The sequence below is a fragment of the Pan troglodytes genome, chromosome X (assembly GCF_028858775.2).
Source record: "Pan troglodytes isolate AG18354 chromosome X, NHGRI_mPanTro3-v2.0_pri, whole genome shotgun sequence".
Classification (NCBI taxonomy): domain Eukaryota; kingdom Metazoa; phylum Chordata; class Mammalia; order Primates; family Hominidae; genus Pan; species Pan troglodytes.
In genome coordinates this window covers 30858273-30883466 of record NC_072421.2, presented here as the reverse complement: position 1 = coordinate 30883466, position 25194 = coordinate 30858273, and the positions used below count along the sequence as shown (strand labels likewise).

The window sequence follows — 25194 nt, the reverse complement described above, 5'->3', positions numbered from 1 at the left end:
TCCCAATAAAGGGAACAAATTAGATGCGAGGGTTCAATGGAAAGAGTTGCAACAGCATCCAGGCGCTCGCTCTCCTCCGGTCTTCCTGAGACAGGGAAAGGGGTAATGAGAGGAAGGAGGAAAGTGTCCAGGAGCTCCCACGCTGCTGTTCTTCTTCCATTTCCAGCTTTTCAAGAGCACCCGCCCCTTCGAACCACCGAGGTCATGGGCGAACACACCGGAGCGCAGCACCGCGCCCCCCCGCACACGCCGCCCGCCTCCGCGCCCTTGCCCAGACCGAGGCGGCCGACGCGCCTGCGTGCGCGCTGGGTATAAATAGGTCCCAGGAGGCAGCCACTGGGCAGAACTGGGCTACGGGCGCCGCGGGCCATGGCGGGCGAGAACCACCAGTGGCAGGGCAGCATCCTCTACAACATGCTTATGAGCGCGAAGCAAACGCGCGCGGCTCCTGAGGCTCCAGAGACGCGGCTGGTGGATCAGTGCTGGGGCTGTTCGTGCGGCGATGAGCCCGGGGTGGGCAGAGAGGGGCTGCTGGGCGGGCGGAACGTGGCGCTCCTGTACCGCTGCTGCTTTTGCGGTAAAGACCACCCACGGCAGGGCAGCATCCTCTACAGCATGCTAACGAGCGCAAAGCAAACGTACGCGGCACCGAAGGCGCCCGAGGCGACGCTGGGTCCGTGCTGGGGCTGTTCGTGCGGCTCTGATCCCGGGGTGGGCAGAGCGGGGCTTCCGGGTGGGCGGCCCGTGGCACTCCTGTACCGCTGCTGCTTTTGTGGTGAAGACCACCCGCGGCAGGGCAGCATCCTCTACAGCTTGCTCACTAGCTCAAAGCAAACGCACGTGGCTCCGGCAGCGCCCGAGGCACGGCCAGGGGGCGCGTGGTGGGACCGCTCCTACTTCGCGCAGAGGCCAGGGGGTAAAGAGGCGCTACCAGGCGGGCGGGCCACGGCGCTTCTGTACCGCTGCTGCTTTTGCGGTGAAGACCACCCGCAGCAGGGCAGCACCCTCTACTGCATGCCCACGAGCACAAATCAAGCGCAGGCGGCTCCGGAGGAGCGGCCGAGGGCCCCCTGGTGGGACACCTCCTCTGGTGCGCTGCGGCCGGTGGCGCTCAAGAGTCCACAGGTGGTCTGCGAGGCAGCCTCAGCGGGCCTGTTGAAGACGCTGCGCTTCGTCAAGTACTTGCCCTGCTTCCAGGTGCTGCCCCTGGACCAGCAGCTGGTGCTGGTGCGCAACTGCTGGGCGTCCCTGCTCATGCTTGAGCTGGCCCAGGACCGCTTGCAGTTCGAGACTGTGGAAGTCTCGGAGCCCAGCATGCTGCAGAAGATCCTCACCACCAGGCGGCGGGAGACCGGGGGCAACGAGCCACTGCCCGTGCCCACGCTGCAGCCCCATTTGGCACCGCCGGCGGAGGCCAGGAAGGTGCCCTCCGCCTCCCAGGTCCAAGCCATCAAGTGCTTTCTTTCCAAATGCTGGAGTCTGAACATCAGTACCAAGGAGTACGCCTACCTCAAGGGGACCGTGCTCTTTAACCCGGGTAAGGGTACTGGCCTTAGGCGCCGGCTTTTCCCAGCTCACAAAAGCATCGGGCAGTGCCTATCTAGGGGCGCGGGCAGTAACGAGTTTTCAGGGATCAGGAGAGTGTCGGGGCAAAGGTGAAGAAATCGTGACTAACTCAGCAGAGTTGGGGTGGGGAGCTCCAGGAACCACTTCTGCTGGGTGGGCTGCTATCAGAAACTCAGCCAAGAGGAGGGGAGTTGTTTGTTTAGGTTTGTACTTGGCTCTCTACACATTTCTTACCATAGAAAAGTTTGTGCCTTCATGGGAAATGGTTATTCTTTCTTCTTTAGCTTTCTTTTAAGTCCAGAGCATATCTTTTTCTAAAAAAAGTTTTTGCTCACTGAAGATTCTGCAACATCGATTTCTGAAACCCCATTCTGAAATTTTTGGGGGGAGGAAATCTATTAAGGCTAGCAAAAAAGGAAACATTTGTTAAAGGGTCCCATAGAGAGACTATTCCCTAGGGACACACAAGACACTAGATGTAGTGTTTCATGGGCCTGCCTCTGAATGGTTATTTGTGTGGTCCTAAGCATCTGGACTATCCCTTCCTCCAAATCTCTGTGAATAATATCAGGTTGGCAAAGGGATAGGGAAAAAAGACACATTAGGGACTGAGAGCAGGAGCACTGTATTTTAGAATTCAAAGAGACTTTAGAGACCTGCTAATCAACCCCCTTTGCTCTGTAGCCTTCCCCCACCCCATTTTACTGAGTAGGTAGATGTGTCCCAAGGTCCCAAGTGACCTTACTCCAAAGTAAATGGTTGGTGTGTTGTGGCACCTGAGGGTCCTATCTTCTGGGCCCAGTGGGATATTGGCTGCACTAAACTTTCAGGTTGTCTGTTGGGTGCTGGACACACTGTCCCACAGAGTGCAACCAAATCACTGGAGGAACGTCTCCCTGGACAGCCAGGCACCTTGTCTTGGGTGTTTCTCACTATTAGAATCATCTTCAACCAGCGCCCTTTCAAAATGATTGAAGTGGGAACAAAATTTTCCAGGCAACTTGAGTTGGGATAGTTTTTATAATGCTCCTTTTGTATCTTTTTTCCCTGGTGCTGGAATCTCTGATTAAGTCCCTGCCCCCTGCCTAGCATTTTTGAGGGTGCATAGATCAGTATTTGGTGGGATAATGATTCGTTCAAACCTCACGTTTCATGACGTAGAGACCTCAGCTCACCCCAGTGTCTATTATATGTTACCTTTTTGCTTATACCATTGTTTTCCAAACTTGCCTGTGCATAAGAAGTACTTGTGTGTGTGTGGTTGGGGGTGGGAGGGAGTAGATAAAAGTCTTTCTAGGCTCCTGCCTTATATATTCTGATTCAGTAGCTCTGGCCCAGGGTCTGCAAATCTGCATTCATAATAAGTGTCGCAGATGATTCTTAAGATTATTTGGAAAACAGTCTTCTTATTCCTTCAGCCAGTGTTACTAATCATCCACTATGTTCCTCGTCCTGTTGGGATATAAAGGTGAGAGGGGCTCAGCTTCCAGAAATTTACATTCCATTAGTTTCAGTATCAACAGTTTCCCTTGACTCTGTTTTATATACTTTTCACACACACACACACACACACACACGCACACACACACACACATTCTTCCTTATTCTTGATTGACTTTTCCTAATCCTCTCTCAATATGAGTTTAACCAGCTAAGCTGAGTGTGTTTGAAACACAAATGTACCTATATTTGGGAGAAAGGTAATGCCTATTAAGAGTGTGGCCTCTCTTTGCTGTTTATCCTTTGTATGTCCCATATATAAATTTAAGTACTACATATATATATATATATGTTCAAACTTAAGGAGATATAAAACTGTGGAGTCCATTTGCATTTTCTCTTCCCTGACCTTATTTTGAAGGCCAGTTTGTGTGTCTCTGTGTGGGGGGGGAACCACTTGGGTGGGGACAAGGTGGAGGGGTATATTGTGAACACAGAGAAAAGTAATGTGGCATACACAAGATGAAGTTTTCACAAGCCATGAATCTAGACCTAGAGAAGCTTCAGATTTCTGGTGGAGTTTCATGCAAGCCTCTTCCTACTTTCATCGATGGAATTCAAACACAACAAAATTGGGTCTTAAGCCTGGATCTCAAGCTGTAGCTAGAAGGGGATGATAATGTGTGGACTAGAGTAATCAGAACTGGAATATGGATTAAAATGGTTGCTTTATTTTTGTTCTTATTTATGAGATTTGATATTCGCCCATAATAGGAGTGCCTCTCGCTTATTACCATTATTATTTTTTTAAAGAACACTGGTTCTGCTGCTCTGTGATGATTGGCATGGTGCTTTTAAAATACTTTTCTGTTGAATTTTTTAGGAAAAGGGAAGGAAAATGATTGCAATCATCATTAACATCATTTAAACCAAGTGGTCAACTGCTAATTACTTGAATACAAGTTAAAGAACTTTGCAACGATATTATCATCATGGAAGATCAAAGGACCTTCAAAAGCAGCCTCCTCTTATTACTTTCCTTATAAAAACTTACATCCACTTAAACTTTCCTGCATTTATTTCTTTCACTTTTACTTCGGTATCACACTATACTGCAAAAGGTCATGTGTTTTCTATTACAAAAGTTATTCTTGAATCATGGTACAATTCGTGATGTTTTCATGTTTACTTTTTAAACTTTTAATGACTATAAGAATTTTCAAAAACTTCTTACTTTAATATTTTTGAAAAGAGCCTTTTTGAACACTCATTAGAATCATTCTTTTATTTTTTTCAAAATCTTCCCCAATACAGAAATCATGGTACAATGAGCTAAGTGGCCAGTGTTAGCTTTCAAATTATTCGGGCCTCTAGACTAATATTGGCCTGCAGGCAAATAGGTAAAATGAAACTGTGTGTCAAAGTTTGTGGCTGTGAAGTTTACCACCATTGGCTGAACGATCAGTGTAATGATGGAAAGTTCAAAGAAGAATGGTAAAAACATTTGTCTCATGGCAACACTTCTTGTTTATCATGGCTTGTTTCTCATAGGTAAAGTGCCCACCTCTTGAAATATCATGAACTTCTTCATATTTGCATAGAAAGTGAACTGCCGTGATGATTCATTAAACTGTATTCTACTGTCATATTAAATTGTGTGCGTTTGTTGGCTCATGGCCAGTGTATTTGCAAACGTGTGCATAGAAACATAGTAAATATTAAGTAAGATCACATGATGTTTCATTCTTGGACACGTTGCTTCTGAAAACTTAGACTGGTTTGGCCTTTTACCCTTTTAACCGGGAAGCTTTGGGTCTTGTTTAATTGGGATGAAACAGAAATGGCTATTTTTAAAAAGCTAGCAAAGGACTCTGTGGTGAGCTGTTTTATAACAAAGAGATTTTTCTCCCTCCAGACGTGCCGGGCCTGCAGTGCGTGAAGTACATTCAGGGACTCCAGTGGGGAACTCAGCAAATACTCAGTGAACACGCCAGGATGACGCACCAAGGGCCCCATGACAGATTCATCGAACTTAATAGTACCCTTTTCCTGCTGAGATTCATCAATGCCAATGTCATTGCTGAACTGTTCTTCAGGCCCATCATCGGCACAGTCAGCATGGATGATATGATGCTGGAAATGCTCTGTACAAAGATATAAAGGCATGTGGGCCACACAAGTGCAGTAGTGCAGTTCACCATGAGGGAAGAATAAAGAGCTGTGGGCAAAAGAGTGTAAAATATTTTAAAATAAACTTTCTTAATATTTTTACATGCAGAGTATTTTTGTATTCAATTAAAGAAATACTTTTATTCCAGACAGTCACAAATTTCTCTGTTCCATAGTTAAAGAAGACATTTGCCAACAGGTAGCATAGCTCTGTACATCTTTTAAAAAAAAATAGCGGGGTACTAGTATAATAAGCTATTTTCACAAGTGTAGCAATTTCATGGAACCTGCTCAAATCAAATTTGTACATATTGTTATAATAAATTTTAAGGTCTTAACCATTAACTTGATTGAAAAAAGCTTCAGCAGGGTTTAAGTAAGGCCTCAAAAACTATTAAAACCTAGCCAACATAAGCAAAAAGTATCTTTGGAAGTAACATCATGACATTGAATGTAATTATGTGCCAGTATCAGTGGGAGGTCACTTTGCTCTATCTTCATTTCCACTTCCCTCAGCTGTATGGAAGACTGCGTTTGCATCCAACTGGAGTCAAGAAGCAATCTGTAATTATAAAGACATGCAGAAGTGAAAGAGGAGATTTTCTGTTTTATTGGGGGATCTTTTTGGTACACATTTATGGATTTAAAGATCCACAAGGAACATACATTCTATAATGAGGGGTTATAGTTCCAGAAAGCTCAACATCATTATAAAACCACTAATTACACTTCATCTTTTAGATACATTATGTTTGTAACTGGTATATTGAACAACATGGCATGAAATCATAAAGCAACTTTATTGTTATCTCCTGCTGCCCCTTTAATTATAATCCATAGAACTAATTTTTCTTTGTGTCCAGATAAAATCTAGGCTACTATATGTCTATTTGTTTATGGGCAATAAATTGCCTGTTATTAATGAGTGTATCTAGTCTAGGGTAATAACCCATTGCAGGAAGTCTTAAACTTTCTTTCGTGCAGACCCCTTTGGCAGTCTATTGAATCCTATGGACATTTTCTCAAAATCAGGCTCTCAGAGGAATGCAGTAGGGCGGAAGCAAGCGTCATGATAGTCACAGCACACACACACACACACACAGACACACACACACACACACAATCCCTGAGGGCTCATGTGGTCCCCTAGAAACAAAGAGTTAAAAATGTTAGGGCACCCCAGCAGGATATGCATTGGTTAGGCAGCCCCCAGTGCGGCCTCCCACCGAGGTGCCTCCTTCCCCAAGGTATTCAGTCCAGTGAAAGTAATTCAGTTCAGCCCCTGGTTTTAGAGGGGCTGCCTGGGGCTGTCAGTCTCAAATAGTCTGTCAGTGACACTACTTCATCTGCCTGGTGAGTGTAGATGGCATCTGGACATGTTCTGCGGGGACATGCAGTGGAAGCTGGCCCTCTGCTGCCAGCTCATAGTCACGCTGTCACGTGCCATCTAGGCTCAGCCCTTGGTCTGAGTCCAAAGCGCCTGCAGCACTTGCAAAAGCAGCACAAGAGTTTTCTTCGAAAAGAGGGGAAAGCTTCCAGAAGCAGTTCCAAAAAGCAAACATCATTAATGCCCTACTTCCTCCCCTGAGCCTTCCCAGGTGTCGGGGTTGTTTTTCTTGACTGTTACAAAATCAATGTGCCCCATTCAATAATCCTAACTTCATGTAATTTTTCCTAATCACTTCTCTTTTCACCCAGACCTTCTGGAAGGATTGTGTGTAAGAGGGACAGAAGCATTTTCACAGAGTAACGTTTTAATACAACTTAACCAGAAAGACACAGGAACTGGTCAGGGCAAAATCCCGATTTTCAATATTTTTTCAAAATGGGTTTACATACCCCCCCCCAAGCCTTTTTCCATGATCATTTATTTAGTGAACACCTAGCAAAAATCAATCCTTTTCTGAGGACAGCTGCATTGGATGATCATACTGCCTTACCAAGTTGTGTACAACAGGAGAAAGGCAAGGGAAGTAAAGTCAGGCAATCAGTCCATTGTTGCGAACTGCAACTAACCTGGAAAGTGGAACACAAGTCAACAGCCATGAGACATCCCTGAGAGTCTGATCTATCAGGGGTGAGCAGAGGGGTCACATACCCTGTGGTGTGCCCTTCCCTAAATTGCAGCCTTTGGCTAGAATCAAAAGTTAGGAATGCAATCAGGCTCTTGTATCCCGTATCAGAAATATCCAGTCCATCAGCAGCTCCATTTCTAATGGTCCCATCAGAGAACAAGCCTTTTTCTCTAGGGCATCTGCAGGTGACCCAGATGGTCAGCTAGCATCCATGATGTTTTATAGCTGTGACCCCACAGGGATGTCTTAAATTTGTGGCAGTTCCAGAGACTGAGTTCTGTTCGTTGAGCCTGTGCCGACTTGCAGTTCAGCACAGCTCAGTGCTGAAACTGAAATAGCCTGTAGCCGGCAGTATCAGGTTTCATTCAGGTCCAGGGAATTAGGATCTGTGAATTCAGTATTCAAAAAAGCTAGAGGCTTTTCTTCAGCAGCAGCAGCAAAGCTAAGACGCTGTAGGCCAGATACCTGTGTTTCAAGTCCAAGTAACAGGCAAGGCTGTTCCTAAGGACTTTTTTACTCTGTTAGGCCAGATTGTTCAAATTGACCCTTGCAAAAATATGCATGTCAGGCTAGAAAATCATCAGCCTCTAAGGGTCAGAAATCTGATTTCACAAGAGCTTATTGGCAAAAACAAACAAAACCGCACAACTCCCTAACCCCCGAAACCTGCTTTGAAAACCCCAGAAGTGTGTCTTCATTTGGAGATTGGCTCCCTTTTCCAGAGGCTCCAGTAGGCAAAATTATGGCAAAAAAAAAAAAAAAATCATCCATTACTGAGCCTTGTTTCCAATACCAAGAGTATAAATTCCAATCCACCCGCCTGTGGCAAAAAAGCAAGGGAGCTGTGTTTCATTAACACTTTTTCTTTGCAGCTTTTCCTGATTGAGATGACCCTTCTAGCATTTATGAAATTATAGGCACATAACATTGCACATCAGTTTTCATCATACATCCACATGCAATAGCCACAAATGCAAAGCTGTGAATTAAAATTCCTGTTTTTTTCTCATTACAAGTTTACTAAAATCCCTAGCAGTAAATTTTCCATTTACAGGGTTCACATCACAGCTGCCAGGAGAACCCAGCTGGGATGGAAGAGAAAGGGAGGGGAGCAGCAGCAGCTAGGCTGAAGAAATAGCTACAGTGGGTTTCCCTCCCTTCCTTCCTCCCTCCCTCCCTCCCTGCCTCCCTTCTTCCTTTTCTCCCTCCTTTCCTCCCTTCCTCCCTTTCTCCCTTTCTTTTCTTTCTTTCTTCTTTCTCTTTCTTTCTTTTTTCTTTCTTTCCTTCTTTCTTTCTTTCTTTCCGTCCTTCCTTCCTTCCTTTCTCTCTCTCTCTTTTCTTCTTTCCTTCCTTCTTTCCTTCCTTCCTTCCCTCCCTCTCTCTTTCTTTCTTTCCTTACTTCCTCTCTCCCTCCTTCCTTCCTTTCTTTCTTTCTCTCTTTCTCTCTCTCTCTCTCTCTCTCCCCTCTGCTTTATCTAAATCCTTGCTCCAGCCCTGGAAACAGACTTAATTCTTTTTTTTCTCTCTACTTGGAGGAAAGAACAACTACAAACTATATTTTATGATATTTGGCACATCCAAAGCCCATTGTACAGAATGTTTGGGCCCTTTCTCCTCCTGCGAGGGTGTTAGGGAGGGGGAGAGACTGCAAAAAATAAAGCTATCATTGCCTAGGCTATGCTACTATTTCCTACCCTCCCCCACCCCCCTTACTTCAGCAGAGCCAACTCTGTATGATCAAAAGCACCTAGGGTATCCAGAGAGCCAACTCTCCTGGGATGAATCTATTATTTCCGATTTCCATAGGTAACTTTTTACCTCTGATCACAGACAGCTGCTCAGCTGCTGTTTCGTATTATGGTTAATGCCATAGCCACTCAGGTACCAGGGTTTCATAATTCCCTGCCCCTCTCTCTTTCTTTTCCCCACATAATGCTGTAGCTACATTTCAGTGAATTGCAGTCATTCTAGCAAATCCCACCACTGCCACCATTGTGTCGTTGTTCCCAAGACCACCCTCTCATTCAGATATTTGCTAAAAGGTCTCACAGCACTCCACAGGTACTTGTACTCACAGTTGTACATTACTGCGATATAGTAAGGGTATATGGCTGGGTCATACAGAGAAGAGACACTGGTGGAGAAATCCATATGCAGGCCACTTTATGGTCTCTTCTTCCCATGAGGGGTCACACAGGATATACTCTTTTCCCAGCAATAAAAACTCAGCAACATGTGTGTGATTATTTCTGCTCAGGGAAACCCTTTTTAGATTCCATGCTTAGGGCTTTTATTGAGAGCTGGTCACATAGGTACCCTCCACCTAGCATGTTCCGAAATTCCAAACACACAAAAAGGAAGTAGGTGCTCAGTGTGAGCTATGTTGTTTGCACAAACTGTCCAGGCACAGTGATTCGCCCCTATGAGTTAGGGAACATTGAGAACACTCTCAGAATTGAAGTTCCCAGATGCCAGCCAAAAACTAACCTTCCGAGCAGGCCATTCTAAGGATAGCAGTCTCAGACCTACTATGTTAACTCTTTCCTGCGCAGGTACTGCCAATACTACTGTGTTGTGTTACCTACATTCATAATGTAAAAATGTCCTCTCCCGTTTCAACTTCGAATCATTTTATTCACTTGATGAGGGATTAAGAGTCATGTAAACATGATGGTTCTTGCATCATTTTCATCTTGCACTTAGACGATGTATGTGAAATATAGCCACTAAAATGAAGGTGAGTGAGATAGTGCTCTGAAGCCATTTAAACATTCTTTAAAATTGTACACTTAGGCATTGTCACAATCAGTCAATAAGTTGCGTGTATGAGTGAAAGACACTACCAGTTAGTCTTTTAAAGTAATAATATCTGAGAGTTGACCATATGTTTGTCTATGTAGTTATATAGACTTCTTACTGATCAATAGTGCTGAATTAGACTTGTTTTTTCCATTCTAGTCAGAGTCAATGGACCTCTGTATGAATAAACAGTGATGTCCAACCATGAACCTGATGTTTTAGGTCAGAAAGTTTCCTCCATGAAAACATATGTTCAGTTTTGGAGTGGAAGACTTATGTGGTCTGGCTCTGTGTTCCCACCCAAATCTCATCTTGAATTATAACTAGAATTGTAATCCCCAGGTGTTGGGGGAGGGACCTCGTGGGAGGTGATTGAATCATGGGGGTTGTCCCCCCATGCTGTTCTTGTGAGTAAGAGTTCTCATGAGATCCAATGGTTTTAGAAGGGGCTCTTCCGCCTCTCGCTGCAGTTCTCTCTCCTGCTGCCTCGTGAAGAAGGATGTGTTTGCTTCCCCTTCCGCTATGATTGTAAGTTTTCTGAGGCCTCCCCAGCATGCAGAAATGTGAGTCAATTAAACCTCTTTCCTTTATAAATTACCCAGTCTCAGGTATTTCTTTATAGCAATATGAAAACAGACTAATACAAAGACCAAAACTTCCCACAGATACTTTAAGAATATTTGAAGTGATTAGAAAAAGATGCAGGTGGTCTACAGAAAACAAAATATAAAAATAAGTAGAACAAAATGGAAGGTAGCAACTAGCAGAGGGTGGGGGTTGAAATAAATGGAAAAGGAAACAAATTTGTTGTAATATAAAATAAGTGGCCAGGCGCAGTGGCTCACACCTTAATCCCAACACTTTGGGAGGCTGAGGCAGACGGATCACTTGAGGTCGGGAGTTCGAGACCAGCCTGGCCAACGTGGTGAAACCCCATCTTTACTAATAATGCAAAAATTAGCCAGGCCTGGTGGCGGGCACCCATAGTCCCAGCTACTCGGGAGTCTGAGGCAGGAGAATCACTTGAACCCGGGAGGCAGAGGTTGCAGTGAGTTGAGATCATGCCAGCCTAGGTGACAGAACAAGACCCTGTCAAATAAAATAAAATAAAAGTGTCTGATTTACCTAAAATAGTCTACATTATTACATTGTTTTACTCCTAATACATAGATCTAAAAACCCATGGTGTATTCAAGTAAAAAATCATGGTGTATTTCAAATTAAAAAGCTAATGTTTATTGTGCCAAGCACTGTTTTGAGTGGTTTTCATGGAGTATATCTTTTAATCTTCATCGTAGCTCTACAAGTTAAATATTGTCTTCCCAGATGAGAAAATCTGGGCTCAGCAATTGGGTATATTTCCCATCAGTAGCATAAGGCATGGCTAGAGTTTGAAAGTAGTCTTGTGTGATAAGAGCCTCTGAGTTCCTACCATACCACTCTGTGTTACAGCTGAACTGCAAAAGTTAAATAGGAGTAAGTACATTTGTGACACTTTGTAGAATACATCTAATGTACTTCATTTTTAAATCTAGATATCTAAGACTACTTTTGTTTTTCAACTGCGGATAAACGTGGTATTGCTATTATATAGTTACAATGAAGATATTTTCCAAATCAGAAACTGGAACCAGAGGTTTTACAAAGACAGTTTCAGTTTTGTACACATATGAACAGTCTTATGAAGATATAAAATGTAAAATACATTTAGTTATATATTGAACAAATTACCTTCATTCAAAAGAAAAATAAAGTCACATGAAATAAAGTCCAGTTTGAGAATACTAAACATATGGTTCTATAAAACATAACTTCTATTCTTTATAGCCAAATCTTTTTGTAGTTGCTCTCAGGTCTAGTTTTCACCCTCACTAATTTAGTCACAATCCTTGTTTAGCTAAGGACTTTGAAGCCATTTCATGCTTCAGTGCAGAAAGGTAATTAATGTTCGAATTTTGACCTTTAAAAACACACGTAGAGGATTTAATAACATTGATGTAATTACAATGCTTTAAGTGGTTATTTCTTTTCTTACCGCCACAAAGTAATTGTAATAGAGTCTGATGCTACTATTGTCATTGCTGTTTAAATAATAAACAAGGGAATTGCCAATGTGGAAATGTATCCTAATCCAAATTAGGCATAACATGTAGAATATTAAAATACAAGAAACCTTGCTTCCTTTACTTCCTTTGTTTCTGACACAAAATAAAAATGATTACTTTCAATTAGCTAAAAACCTACCCGCACATATATCTAGTTAAATACTATGAATTATTTATCCAGAAGACTCACAGGAGACATTTAAACAGTAGATAAATGATAAATCCTTTCCAACCTACTGGATGAGTAATTTAATCTGTGGTTCCATAGCTAACTTGAGAATGATAGTTTTCACTGGCCATACCAAAAACAAAACAAAACAAAAAACCCCCAAAAGCCACACAACGAAATAAAATCCTCTGGTTTGTAGACAGCTTCATTATCTAGTTTTATAATTATGAGCACAGTATTATTGGGTTTCCATGCATCAGTTGTGAACTGGCTCCCCATACAGCCTGCAGACATATATCTATGAATTGGATCACTTTTAGGAGGTCAGGCTTGTTGCCTCTGCTTCACCATGATTCATCCCACTCCTTATTGTCTTATATCTATACTGTTTTACTCATTTGGGTAATCTTCTGGGCTTTTAGGATCATGCAAGTTTATTAGCCTTGATTTAGAGGATAAAAGAAAATGTATATTGGCCATTATATTAAAAAAAAAAAAAACTTGGGCACCTAAGATAGGTTAATCATATATATGAGTGTGCCAATTGCTTATTTCTTGACTCTCAGCCCTATATCTTTCTTTTATTATTTGCCTTTCTTTGTGATATCAGTCGGACACTCTGTAAACATTTCTGCTTTGCCATTTGGCATAATGCTTCAACTAAAGTAAGAGCTTGAGTGAAACTGCAAGGTAATAGCAGCAGGAAGGCACTTTCCCTTCAGGTTTTTGTTCTCTTTTCTTATAAAGCAGCACCTGAGCCTACTGGCCCTCATGAATCAGCTCCAGCCAGCCACACTCTCACGTCATATTCTCCCTACTTGCGGGCCCACCAGCTATGATCTGTGCCCTCTGGCAAGTGTCTTTGCTCCTGGAAGCTGCCTGTTCCTGCTCTCTTTAAAGAGATCTGAACCTCCATCTTGAGGGGATCCTCTGCTAAGTTATTGTTCTTACATTGTCAACTCTCTTCAGCCTAGATATTGTGGCTGTTTGTTTTAAAACCTGCTATCTCTGGACCCCTTAGAGTTTTCTTTCACACCTTTTAGTACTTACGTATGTTTATTGGTGATTAATTCTTTATCTTCATCTTCTATATTCAAATTACTAGTGTTATTTCTGTGTTCTAACTAAATCCTGGCTGATACAGTGAGCAATTATAGAGAAGTTTATTCTAGATAAGATGCACCAAAATGTCTTATGAACAAGGCTAATGAAGTTGAATTAGCCCATTTTCACACTGTTGATAAAGACAAACCCGAGTTGGGGGGCAATTTACAAAATAAAGAGGTTTAATTGGACTGACATTTCCACGTGGCTGGGGAAGCCTCACAATCATGGTGGATGGTAAGGAAAAGCAAGTCACATCTTACATAGATGGCAGCAAGCAGAGAGAGAGTGAGGAAGATGCAAAAGTGGAAACCCCTTATAAAGCCATCAGATCTCATGAGACTTATTCACTACCATGAGAACAATATGGGGGAACTGCCCCCATGATTCAATTATCTCCCACCAGGTCACTCCCACAACATATGGGAATTATGGGAGTAAAATTCAAGATGAAATTTGGGTGGAGACACAGAGCCAAACCATATCATTCCACCCCTGGCCCCTGCCAAATCTTATGTCTTCACATTTCAAAACCAATCATGCCTTCCCAACAGTCCCCCAAAGTCTTAACTCATTTCAGCATCAACTCAAAAATCCACAGCCCAAAGTCTCATCTGAGACAAGGCAAATCCCTTCTGCTTATGAGCCTGTAAAATCAAAAGCAAACTAATTATTTCCTAGGTACAATGGGGGTACAGACATAGGGTAAATACAACCATTCCAAGTGGGAGAAATTGGCCAAAACAAAGGGGCTACAGGGCCTGTGCAAGTCCAAAATTCAAATGGGCAGTCAAATTTTAAAGCTCTAAAGTGATCTCCTTTTACTCCAGGTCTCATATCCAGGTCACGCTGATGCAAGAGGTGGGTTCCCATGGTCTTGGGCAGCTCTGCCCCTGTGACTTGGCAGGGTACAGCCTCTGTCCTAGCTGCTTTTACAGGCTGGCGTTGAGTGTCTGAGGTTTTTCCATATGCAAGGTGCAAGCTGTTGGTGGATGTACCATTCTGGGGTCTGGAGGATGATGGCCTTCTTCTTACAGCTCCACTAGGTGGTGCTCCAGTAGGGACTCTGTGTGGGGGCTCCAACCCCACATGTCCCTTCTGCAGTGCCCTAGCAGAGGTTCTCCATGAGAGCCCTGCCCCTGTAGCAAACTTCTGTCTGGAAATCCAGGCACTTCCATACATCTTCTGAAATCTAGGTGGAGGTTCCCAAACCTCAATTCTTGACTTTTCTGCACCTGCAGGCTCAACACCACATGGAAGCTGCTGAGGCCTGGGGCTTGCACCATCTGAAGCCATGGCCCAAGTTCTACATCGGCCCCCTTTCAGCCATGGTGGGAGCAACTGGGGCACAGGGCAGCAAGTCTATAAGCTGCACACAGCTCAGGGACCCTGGGCCTGGCCCTGGCCCACAAAACAACTTTTTCCTCCTAGGACTCCAGGCCTGTGAAGGGAGGGGCTGCTGTGAAGACCTCTGACATGCCCTGGAGACATTTTCCCCATTGTCTTGGGGATTACAATTTGGCTCCTAGTTACTTATGCAAATTTCTGCAGCTGGCTTGAATTTCTCCTCAGAAAATGGGATTTTCTTTTCTATTGCAATGTCAGGCTGCACATTTTTCAAACTTTTGTGCTCTGTTTCCCTTTTAAAACTGAATGCTTTTAACAGAACCCAAGCCACCTCTTGAATGCTTTGCTGCTTAGAAATTTCTTCCACCAGATACCCTAAATCATCTCTCTCAAGTTCAAAGTTCCACAAATCTCTAGGGTGGGGCAAAATGCCACCAGTCTCTTTGCTAAAACATAACAAGAGTCACCTTTGCTCCAGTTCCCAACAAGTTCCTCATCTCCATCTGAGACCACCTCAGCCTGGATCTTATTGTCCATATCATTATCAGCATTTTGGGCAAAGCCATTCAACAAGTTTCTAGGAAGTTTCAAACTTTCCCACATTTTCCTATCTTCTGAGCCCTCCAAACTGTTCCAACCTCTGCCTGTTACCCAGTTCCAAAGTTGCTTCCACATTTTCAGGTATCTTCTCAGCAGCACCCCACTCTACTGGTACCAATTTACTGTATTAGTCCGTTTTCATGGTGCTGATAAAGACATATCCAAGACTGGACAATTTATAAAATAAACAGGTTTAATTGGACTTACAGTTCCATGTGGCTGGGGAAGCTTCACAATCATGGCAGATGGCAAGGAGGAGCAAGTCATGTCTTACATAGAGGGCAGCAGGCAGAGAGAGAGTGAGGAAGATGCAAAAGCAGAAACCCCTGATAAAACCATCATTTCTCAAGAGACTTATTCACTACCATGAGAACAGTGTGGGGGAAACAGCCCCCATGATTCAATTATCTCCCACCAGGACCCTCCCACAATACGTGGGAATTATGGGAGTACAATTCAAGATGAGATTTGGGTAGGGACACAGAGCCAAACCATATCAGAAGTGTTCTAGGAAATAGAAATTGAAGCAGGATCTATCATATGCCAGGTTGCACTTCTATGTACATAAATTAAGTTTTACTTTTTAAAAATCTTATTTAATATCAGTAAACTTTAACGAATGGTAAAAGCAATGGCTGAATTTCTTACTAGGAAGAAGCTGAAAACAGGGCTATTAATTTTCAGCCTATGATATCTGAAACTATATTGAATAATGATTTGAATTAAAATCAGTCACTAAGAATACACACACACAGGTGCACAGAAAACCAAAGGGGCCTTTTCCTTATTCATCAATTAATTCACATGACAACAAAAGGCCAGTAAGTTACAATTGGGTAGATTGGGTGTCCTTTGTCCTCAAAATATTTTTTTCTTTCTGTATATAGGTAAGGATTTGTAGATCAATAATCATTTTGATTTCAGCATGCAATTACATTCTCTTTGCTTGAGTTCCTTTGAGTTATGTACAAAGCTTCCTGTTCTGAAGCCACCGTGTATTTGTTTTTCTGCTCTGGTTTCATTGCATCCTGATGGCAAGTTAAATTATGAAAAACGTTAGTCTTTAATTCCATCAAGATGTTGATGTCAGAGAAAGGTAAAGTTACAAAGTAGATGGTACTAGGAAACTTGAGTCATGGTGTACTGGAAAGACCCCTATAAACTTGTTTTTTTTCTTTTTTGATTTTATGGAAATTAAAGATGCAAGTAAGGCAGCCTGGTAAACTCATCTGCTGATAGTTCGCATGAAGTCTTTTAGTTAGAAAACTTCATAGTACCAAAAATATAAACAAATTGTAACAAGTGATAAAACTGAATCCCAGATTGTTAATCATTTATACCAGACATTAACGTCCTCAAAATGTATCCTAATACATTTTGGTAGGGATTGTGCAAGTTCAGGCTAGAGCTTCTAGGTCAGCAAGTAATTAACACAAGTAACATTCAATTCAATCCAAATAAGGATTGAATTGAAATCCTTTGTACATTGTCCCTACAATGTACAAAATAATGGGCCATCAAGGAGCTTAAGATCTGATGGGTGTAGAGATGGTTCACTCCGAAGTACTCCACATAATGATGCTTTACACCTAAACAAGAATCCTCAGCTATTGCATTTTGACTTTGGTTTGGCTAGATATAAATTATTTCTCCTTTTAAATTTCTTATTCTTTATTTTTCCCCCAGTAGTGAACCTCCAATTTTTACCAGCTTCTTACTATCGCCAGGGAAAAAGTGAAGCAGGTGGTTGAATAAATCTGAAAAAACTGTTGAAATGACTATTTGTTTGAAAATATTTGGATAATTGTTTTATACCAGTTTTGTTTTACCAGCAGGTGCACTTTGTTAACAGTTTACTGGCAAATTTGTGAAAGACACAAATCTTAGTGCCAGGCCATTTAGATGGAATACTTTTGACCATGATGTGTTGATAGCCTTTTCACTATCATCAGTTCCTTTCCATAGAGGACGCTTATTTATTTAACAAACACCTCCTTAGCATGTATCAATATACCCAAGGCTAGACTATTTGCTCCAATCTGAAAGGGCAAAATCCTGGAAGAGGCCTTTCATTGGTTAATATATCTCTCCCTCAAAACATGGATGTGAAAAAGGTGAAGTAAATTTGTCTCTCTGCTGCTGGCACACTGCACTCACCCCCTCACTTTATTGTGAAGATATTTTCATTTAACAATTTGAAATATAAATTGGAGGACTTCCAGTGGTTTTTTAGGGATTTTAGGATGTCTCTTCTCCAACCCTGGAAATGTACAACTCATCAAGTCATCAGAAAAAATTCTGCCTCATCTGTGGGATCTATAAACCCATTTATAAAAAAAAAGTCAAAACACACATCAATAAACATTTGCAACCACATGACATTTGTTGCAGTTGTCTTCATTTTAATGTTTGAAAAGAAAAGAAACATTCTTTTCTAAACAAGAACTCTCTTTCTTTTGAATCTTTTCTCATAATGGAGGTGTTGTCTTCCCAAAATTCCATTTAATAGTTAAAAATTGTGTATACTTTTCTAGGCCATTTCAAATAATCTTTTCTCTAGGAAACTATTTTATCTGTCAAACCAAGATAATATTTTCTTCTCCACAATACTTTCTAAGTTTTGTTTTTTAAAGTTTTATAACATTGCAGGTACTATGAGTAGAAAAATACTTTCCTCTATAATTTTTGTTCGTTCACTAATGTATCAGGAAGATATTAATATCATATTGCTTTATTGTCATTAATAAAAAGAGAACAGGGAGGGTAACTCCGATTATACGTCTTCAAAGGTAAATACAATTTATCATTTGAATTACTCTGACAATCAGACCAAAGATAACTTTGTCACTGGAAAATCATGAAAGAAAAGTTAAAAAACATCAGAGATTTATAACCTGCCTCCATGTTTATGTTTGGAGCACCTGTCTCAGGAATATTTCCCTCCTTAGAATGTGGAGTGTTTGGATGGGGTGTAAAGTAACGAATCATTCCCCATTACTCTTCAACACAATCTGCCACCTGCTCCTTTTCAGAATAGTGGCAGCTGCCAGGCACCCCAGTGAAATTGCTTTACAAGTTTCCTCAGAGTGCCACGGATGGGCAGAAGCTGAAAACAGTCAGAGGTGGGAAACCTTTGCTTCCTTTCAACAGGGACCTCAGCCTCACCTGCTCAAGACTGCAATCTCTCTGGGGTTAAGGCTTTCTCAGATGTCCTCCTTCCAGTCCAAGAAGACACCGTGGGCAATATGGGGCAGTTTTCCTCCACTCCAGGAGGCCCTGTGGTAATTCCCCTCAGCTCCCAGTCAAAGTCCAGTTACCTAAGAGAGGATCTCCACCTGCTAGTTCTGCCTTTTTATTTTTTTGAAATTTTGTGTTTTAATATTCAAGGTAAAATAAATTAAGTCTAAAAGAAATAAGAAGTAGAATAGAAAACTCTTGGTGTGGGGTTATACTAGGGAGGGAAGATGCCTTTGAAAAATAGCCCAAGAGTGCAACATGTCCTGATCCCAGGACTCCACAGAAACCTACCTCTCCTTATCCCCTCTTTTGTGCCCCAGTGGCCACAGGGATGTCAGCCATTGGCATTTTACTTTCAAGTAAGCCTCCAGATCCTTTATAGTGCCTCCTTCCTGAGGGTTCCCAGACATGAGTCACACCTGTCCTCTTCAGAACTGCCTTCTAATATGGTCTCAGAGTCTTTGGAGTGAGGAGATATTAGCACTTCTGTGTTCTTTGTAGCTCTATTCACACTAGCCAAGATATAGAAACAACCTAAATGTTCATCAACAGATGAATGGATAAATAAAATGTGCATACATACAATGGAATATTATTCAACCTTAAAAAAGAGGGACATGCTGAAATATGGGACAACATGGATGAACCTTAAGGATGTCAGGCTAATGAAATAAAATAGTCACAGAAAGACAAATACTGCATGATTCCACTTACATGAGAGTACCAACCAGTCACCTCTGTGGCCAATTCCAATGCCTTCCCTTCAAGTTCAACTGGCCTTAGCAGGGAACTGATCACTCTACAGCCCCTCATACAGTTACCAGAGAGAATTGCCAGAATTCTGACAAAGCAGGAGCAGATTTACCAAAGGGTCTTGCTAGTTGACTACCTTTGCTTTTTAACCTGGGACTTGGGCACTTCTGAATTCCAGAGGTCCCTGCTCTGACTCATTTCAGCATCAATTTTTACTTCCCAGAACAAAGAGCACAATGCCCTTGAAGATCTTGTGATAAGATTTAATCAGGTGCTTTTAAGACCAGATGTCTCAATTTTGAGTTTTGACAACATGATCTCTAGTGACATTTGTCTAGTCTAGCCCATCCCCTCTTCCACCCATCAGGCCTTTTTTGCAGAAACTCAAAAACTGACAGATCTGGGTATGGAGAGCAGGTAGGAATTGTAGACTTGAAGAGAAATAAAGCACCCCACTCCAGCTCTCTGCATTTCGCCAAGATCTTCAATCACAGAAAGTCAATCCCAGGTCTATGTTTACTTCACTTTCTTTTCTCCAAGGATGGAGATTTACATCAAGCAAGAGTTGAACTAATGAGGAACAGAAGGAAACTCTTAGCCTGTTATGATGTTGAGGAGGAGGGTTGGGGGAATTAAGTAAATGGCAATTTAGGAAAACGTCTTCTGTGAAAAAAAAAAATTATGGTTGGAGCAAAAGTGTGTATGGTTAGGCCAGCCAGCATCGATTTCCTCTTCTTAAAAGCACTCAACAATTTTTGGAGGAATTACCTCTTCCACATTGAATGCAGTCTGGTGAGCTCTGAACAAAGGCTCTGCCTCCTTCAACCAATGGGTTAGCACCTGACCCAGTCTGAACCAGTGTAAATCTCAGGCAGAGGAATAAAGACTAACAATCATAGAAATTTTATTCCCTCTTGGGGCGGAAGATGAAAAGGAGGGATGTTCTGACTGCCCCAACTGCTGAATCCTGTTTTCCAGCCTGGAAGACAGTCTTGAGTCTGGCCCATTTCAAAACCCTAGCCTGTATTAGCTCTTGATAGTTTTCCACATAAATTCTGTTTAACCTCAGCAAAATGAGATTATTTCTGTTGCTTAAAACTAAAGAACCTTCATTATGTGATTATATAACTCAGAAAAATAAGCCATAGAATGAATATTGATATTGCAAGTACATTAGATCCTTGTTACCTGGCCCATGGTTTGCTTGATAATATAACAAGATTAGGTACCAAATACATCAACATTAAGTATATAAGGGAATCTGTATATGTTTGTTCACTTCACAGAAAACAAACACAGCAATTGAAAGAGTTTTGGACATTTCAAAGAGAGCTGACAAGCAGTGCCCTTGGAATGGTTCTAAACCTCAGGCATCAACAAACTGAATTATGAGAACATGAACTCTCCCCTTTCTCTTTTAGATAAGATTGCTTGCAGTAATAAACAATAGGGTAATCAGGAATATAGTCAACCATATACACTCTGAATAGAAAGCCAGAACAACTTATTCCCATATAAAGTTGATACCACTGGAGAATTTGCAGCACTGTGAAAAGATAATTTCTTTGAAAATGTTTGCAGATGAGAAAAAATATAAAGTAACAATCTTGGAACAGATTTACTTAATTTGTATTTTATCATGAAGGTATTTGAATGCCAATGTGCTTTCCAATACGTGGCCCAAAGGCTTTATGACTGAAGTTTCTTCAAGAAAGGCAAGGGTCAAAAAAAAAAAAAAAACCCAAAACATAAATTAACCATGTTAAAAATATGGTGGCATCACAACAGAAGCTCATAAAATGAAAATCAACTATAATAAATATTTCCCTTAAAAATTCCTGAGGGAAGACATCCCCATTGGAGATCATCATGGTGTTTCCTGTTGTAACTATAATGAGTCCAACGCTAGTTTGTCCCCCAATATTGGAACATATTACTCTTTATTAGATGTGCACAAGATTAAATAACTTGCTTATGTTTGACAAAAAAGAAAGCTGTGCTATAACCACACTTATTGAGGCAAGAAGCTCCCAACTGTCAGTCAGGCAGAGCTACCTGAAACAGAGACTGTTAGAAAGAAGATTCACCATTTCATGCTGACTCCTAGGCTTAAGATAGCTGAGGTTTTCTATACATTGAAATTATTGATTCCCTGTCTGTTATTTTGGCAAGCCAACTTCTCAAAAGTTGAATATATGGTTGATGTGACTCCACTGTAGACAAGTGAATGATTCTTTGGGCAGATCTCAACTCAACTGAAGCCTACTTCAGTCATGCTTTCCTTTGGCTTATAACTCCATCTTGCGGTTTACCCTATTGGCTAGAGAAAATTATAGATTGACTGCCATCCAGTTAGTTGATTAAACAATAATAGCCACCAGTGCTGGCATCATGAAAGGCTCTTAAGAAGCTTTATCAAATTTAATCCTGAAAGGTGGATATTATTATCTTCATTTTACAGACTTTCATAAAAAGGAAGGTTCAGAGAAGTTATGTAACCTGTTTTAGGTCACACAGCCAGTAAAAGACAGATCTGACATAAACCTACCCTCCAAAACTCATGTTCTTTATTCTTTACCACATTACCTGTTTAAAAAGAATTGTCAATAATTTCATTTTAGAGCTAGCAGTCTATTCAGATTCAGTAAACTGTAATAAATAATAGAATAGGCTTTAGACCCACACAGCTTGAGCTTCATTCCTACTTCATCCTCTTACTCAGGAGTAACCAAGGGAAAGTTAGGTAATCTCACTGCTCTGTGACTCAGTTTCCTCATCTGCAAAATGGGGATAATAATGGAACCTACTTCATAGAGATATTATAAGGATTAAATGTGTAGAAGCATGGAAAGCTTTTGGAACCATGTTTGACACACAAGTGCTCCGTTGCTCCATAAATATTAGCTATTAATATCTATTATGTGATTGATGGTGATGTAATTCTCCTTGACAGTTTTGATTAAGTCAAGGATTCTGTGGGCACTGGTTTCGAAACTACATGGTGTTACTTTCTTGAGACCTCTCATTGATCAGTTAGCATTAATTATGTGGCTCCTGTGAGTGTCTAATATCAAATTATGTAGATACAGGATAAAAAGCAATGGAAGATAATTACACTGTCCATAAGGAATTTCTAGCTGGAGTCAAGTCTTAAATGAAAAGGGTGCAGCTAAATGGCAGAAGCTAAAGGGCTGATTGGGAGTCCACCAGGAAGCCTTGCACCATGGAAATGATTTGGCAGTTTCATCATTGCCCAGCCTCTGTCCCTCTTTATTGTAGGCCCAGAAATCCAAACTCCCCAGTGCCTCTTCTTGTTATCTATTTCTGTCTAACAACCTAACTGAAAACTTAGTGTCTTCAACCAACAATATACACGTATTTTCTCTTATAGTTTCTGTGCTCCAGGAATTGGGGGAAAGCTCTGTTGGGTGGTTCTGTCTCAGGGTCTCCTACGATTGCAATTGGTTGGTGAGTAAAGCAGGAACAGCAGGTGACATCTGGAGTAGCAGGAGACATTTCTCTCGCTACAGGTAGTCTCAGGCCCTCTTCACGTGGTCTCTCCATATGGCCTCTCCATCCTGGTGGCCTCAGGGTAGCCAGAGTTATTACTTGGTATTCAGGGATCCAAAAGTGATCATCCCAGGAGAAATAGGCAGAAGCCTTTTATTGGCCACCAGAATCACTTCCACTGCATTCTCTTTGTCAAAGCAATGACAAAACCTTGCCCAGTTTCAACTGGAAGGGACACATGCCCCACCTTTTGAAGAGAGGAAAGTCAAAGAATTTGCGTTGTTTTAAATTACCACAATGCCAAAGAACTGGCTGTATCCAGGACATATCTAAAGCTCACAGAGCTATCATGTAAAACTGGAAAGCTAATTTATAATAAGAAATAAGACTGTCAAGCAGATCACATACTGAAGCCAGCTTGACACACCAATTTTCACCCAGTGGACATGGTATGCTATATACCAAAATATCAGAATGCCAATTGCTGAATATGGAATTAGGCAATAAGAGTAAAAATGTTTGAAATGTTTAATATCATCAGAAATTCATCTCCTCACTGTTGGGAAGATCATGTTGACATGACCGGGCTTTTGTTTTCCTATACAATGCTGCACTGATGGTGCTTGCATTAGCTTTTGTGCTTGCATTGCCTTTACCTAAAATTTTTCTTGCCGATCATATTTCCTCCAACATGAACATTTTGAAAATTGTTAATATGATACCCACCATGTTTTGCTGTCCTGGGAAAAGTATCTCTTTAACATGCCATTCCAAATCTTTGTGCCTAGACGATAATCTTACCTATGTAACAGGTATGAATCTCAACCTAAAATTCAGTTGTTTAAGAAATATTCAGTTGTTTATTTCTTTAAATCAAATCAAACTGTACTCCAAGTGCTAAACCTACAAGGTCAGTGAAATATTCAACCCTAATCATTCTTCAGACATCCCCGCCTCCGGTGTTGGCCAAAAATCCTGGGTGTAATGGTGACTTTTGGGTTGCTCAGGGTCCTGATGCCACTCTGCTGCTTCTTTGCCATGCTTAAAATATAGGAATCTTTGGCAAGCTTGGACATCATGTAGCTCAAATGCAGCCTCTCCTCAACGCTTTCCAAATCCCTGGAAAATTGCTGCAAATTCATGAGCTGATCCTGGTTGTCTCCAGGATCCACCATGCTTCAGGATCCTGGTTGTTTCCTTCATAGTCTCAGGCCCTGCAAGAACTATCTGTTTTTTTCAATTCTGCTGTGGGTCATCCAGCCCTATCTCTTCAATATACTGAAGCACTTCAAAATACAGACAAATAAAATAATGAGAACCAATGGCTTCAGGTAGGCTTAGCAAAATCCCCAAGGCCATAAAGTAAAGGAGAAATTCTCTTAGCTAAGGTCTACTTATCAACTCCTGATTACATGAAACCCTGCGTTCTCTCTGTTAAACACTTGAACTGTCTCCCAGCATAGATTGAACAATGCCTGTCTAGAATGCCCTACTTTTCTTAGCTCAGACTGGTTGAGTTATATGTTTACCAAGAATCTACTGTGTTAAATAACAATTTTATTTAAGCCTATTTTGTTATTGTAATTTTATACTTTAGGTAAATATTACACATACAAAATGAGTACCAATATAAAGTGTTCTTTACATTAAAATTAAATATTTTTAAATGCCCAAGGTGAGTTGCACAAATATAAATTGCTGCTAAATTAGACATGAACAAGAGAACTGTGAAAGTTGGAAAAAGTCATAAAAATATAAAAAAATTATGCATTCCAATTGCTCTCTAAATATGTGCAATTTCTCATTCCTTTTTGTAGAGACTAGCATGATGGATGTATGTTTCTGCAAGAAAAGTGATTGGGAAATTCAATCAGTAGACCTGGACCGGGGAATTTTTCCCAGATAGAGATTCACGGTCTAATCAAGAAATGTCTTGTACCTCAGCAGGATTTCATAATTGCCACAGATCGGTGGCTGCTAGGGGTTTTTCATTCTTCTCTATTCTAAATAAAAGGTTTTATGACATTTATTCTGCCCCTGATTTATCATTACATAACCAAAGTGTATCTGGATCATATGGAGAAGAGTGCACATCACTCAGAGGTCCTGGATGTTCACCTGGATGAAGTGAGTGAAATAGACTTTCAGTTGCTTGAGGAGGGAAGTGAATGTTTTCCATATGAGGGAAGAAAAATGAATATATAGTGGCAGAAGAACAAATTCCAAAGAGACTGTCTATCTCTTTACAAATTAGGGCCTTCTTCTTCCCAGACACATAAATAGGATATATCACTAAGCATAACTTCTTACCTTGTAGTTG

General features: G+C 41.4%; 1 protein-coding gene across 1 annotated transcript; it reads left to right on the top strand.

The window, feature by feature from the left end:
• Positions 1 to 354: 354 nt before the first annotated feature.
• Positions 355 to 5323, top strand: NR0B1 (nuclear receptor subfamily 0 group B member 1). Its single transcript, NM_001194935.1, has 2 exons — positions 355 to 1537; positions 4922 to 5323. Exons 1-2 carry the CDS (start codon positions 370 to 372, stop codon positions 5164 to 5166), a joined length of 1413 nt encoding a protein of 470 aa, NP_001181864.1. The 5' UTR covers positions 355 to 369; the 3' UTR covers positions 5167 to 5323.
• The last annotated feature ends 19871 nt before the right edge of the window (positions 5324 to 25194 follow it).

Bases quoted from the DNA above. Each gene is read 5' to 3' on its own strand.
- NR0B1 (NM_001194935.1), top strand. From the start codon at position 370: ATGGCGGGCGAGAACCACCAGTGGCAGGGCAGCATCCTCTACAACATG. The intron at 1,538-4,921 runs GTAAGGGTACTG...TTCTCCCTCCAG, and splicing joins GACCGTGCTCTTTAACCCGG to ACGTGCCGGGCCTGCAGTGC.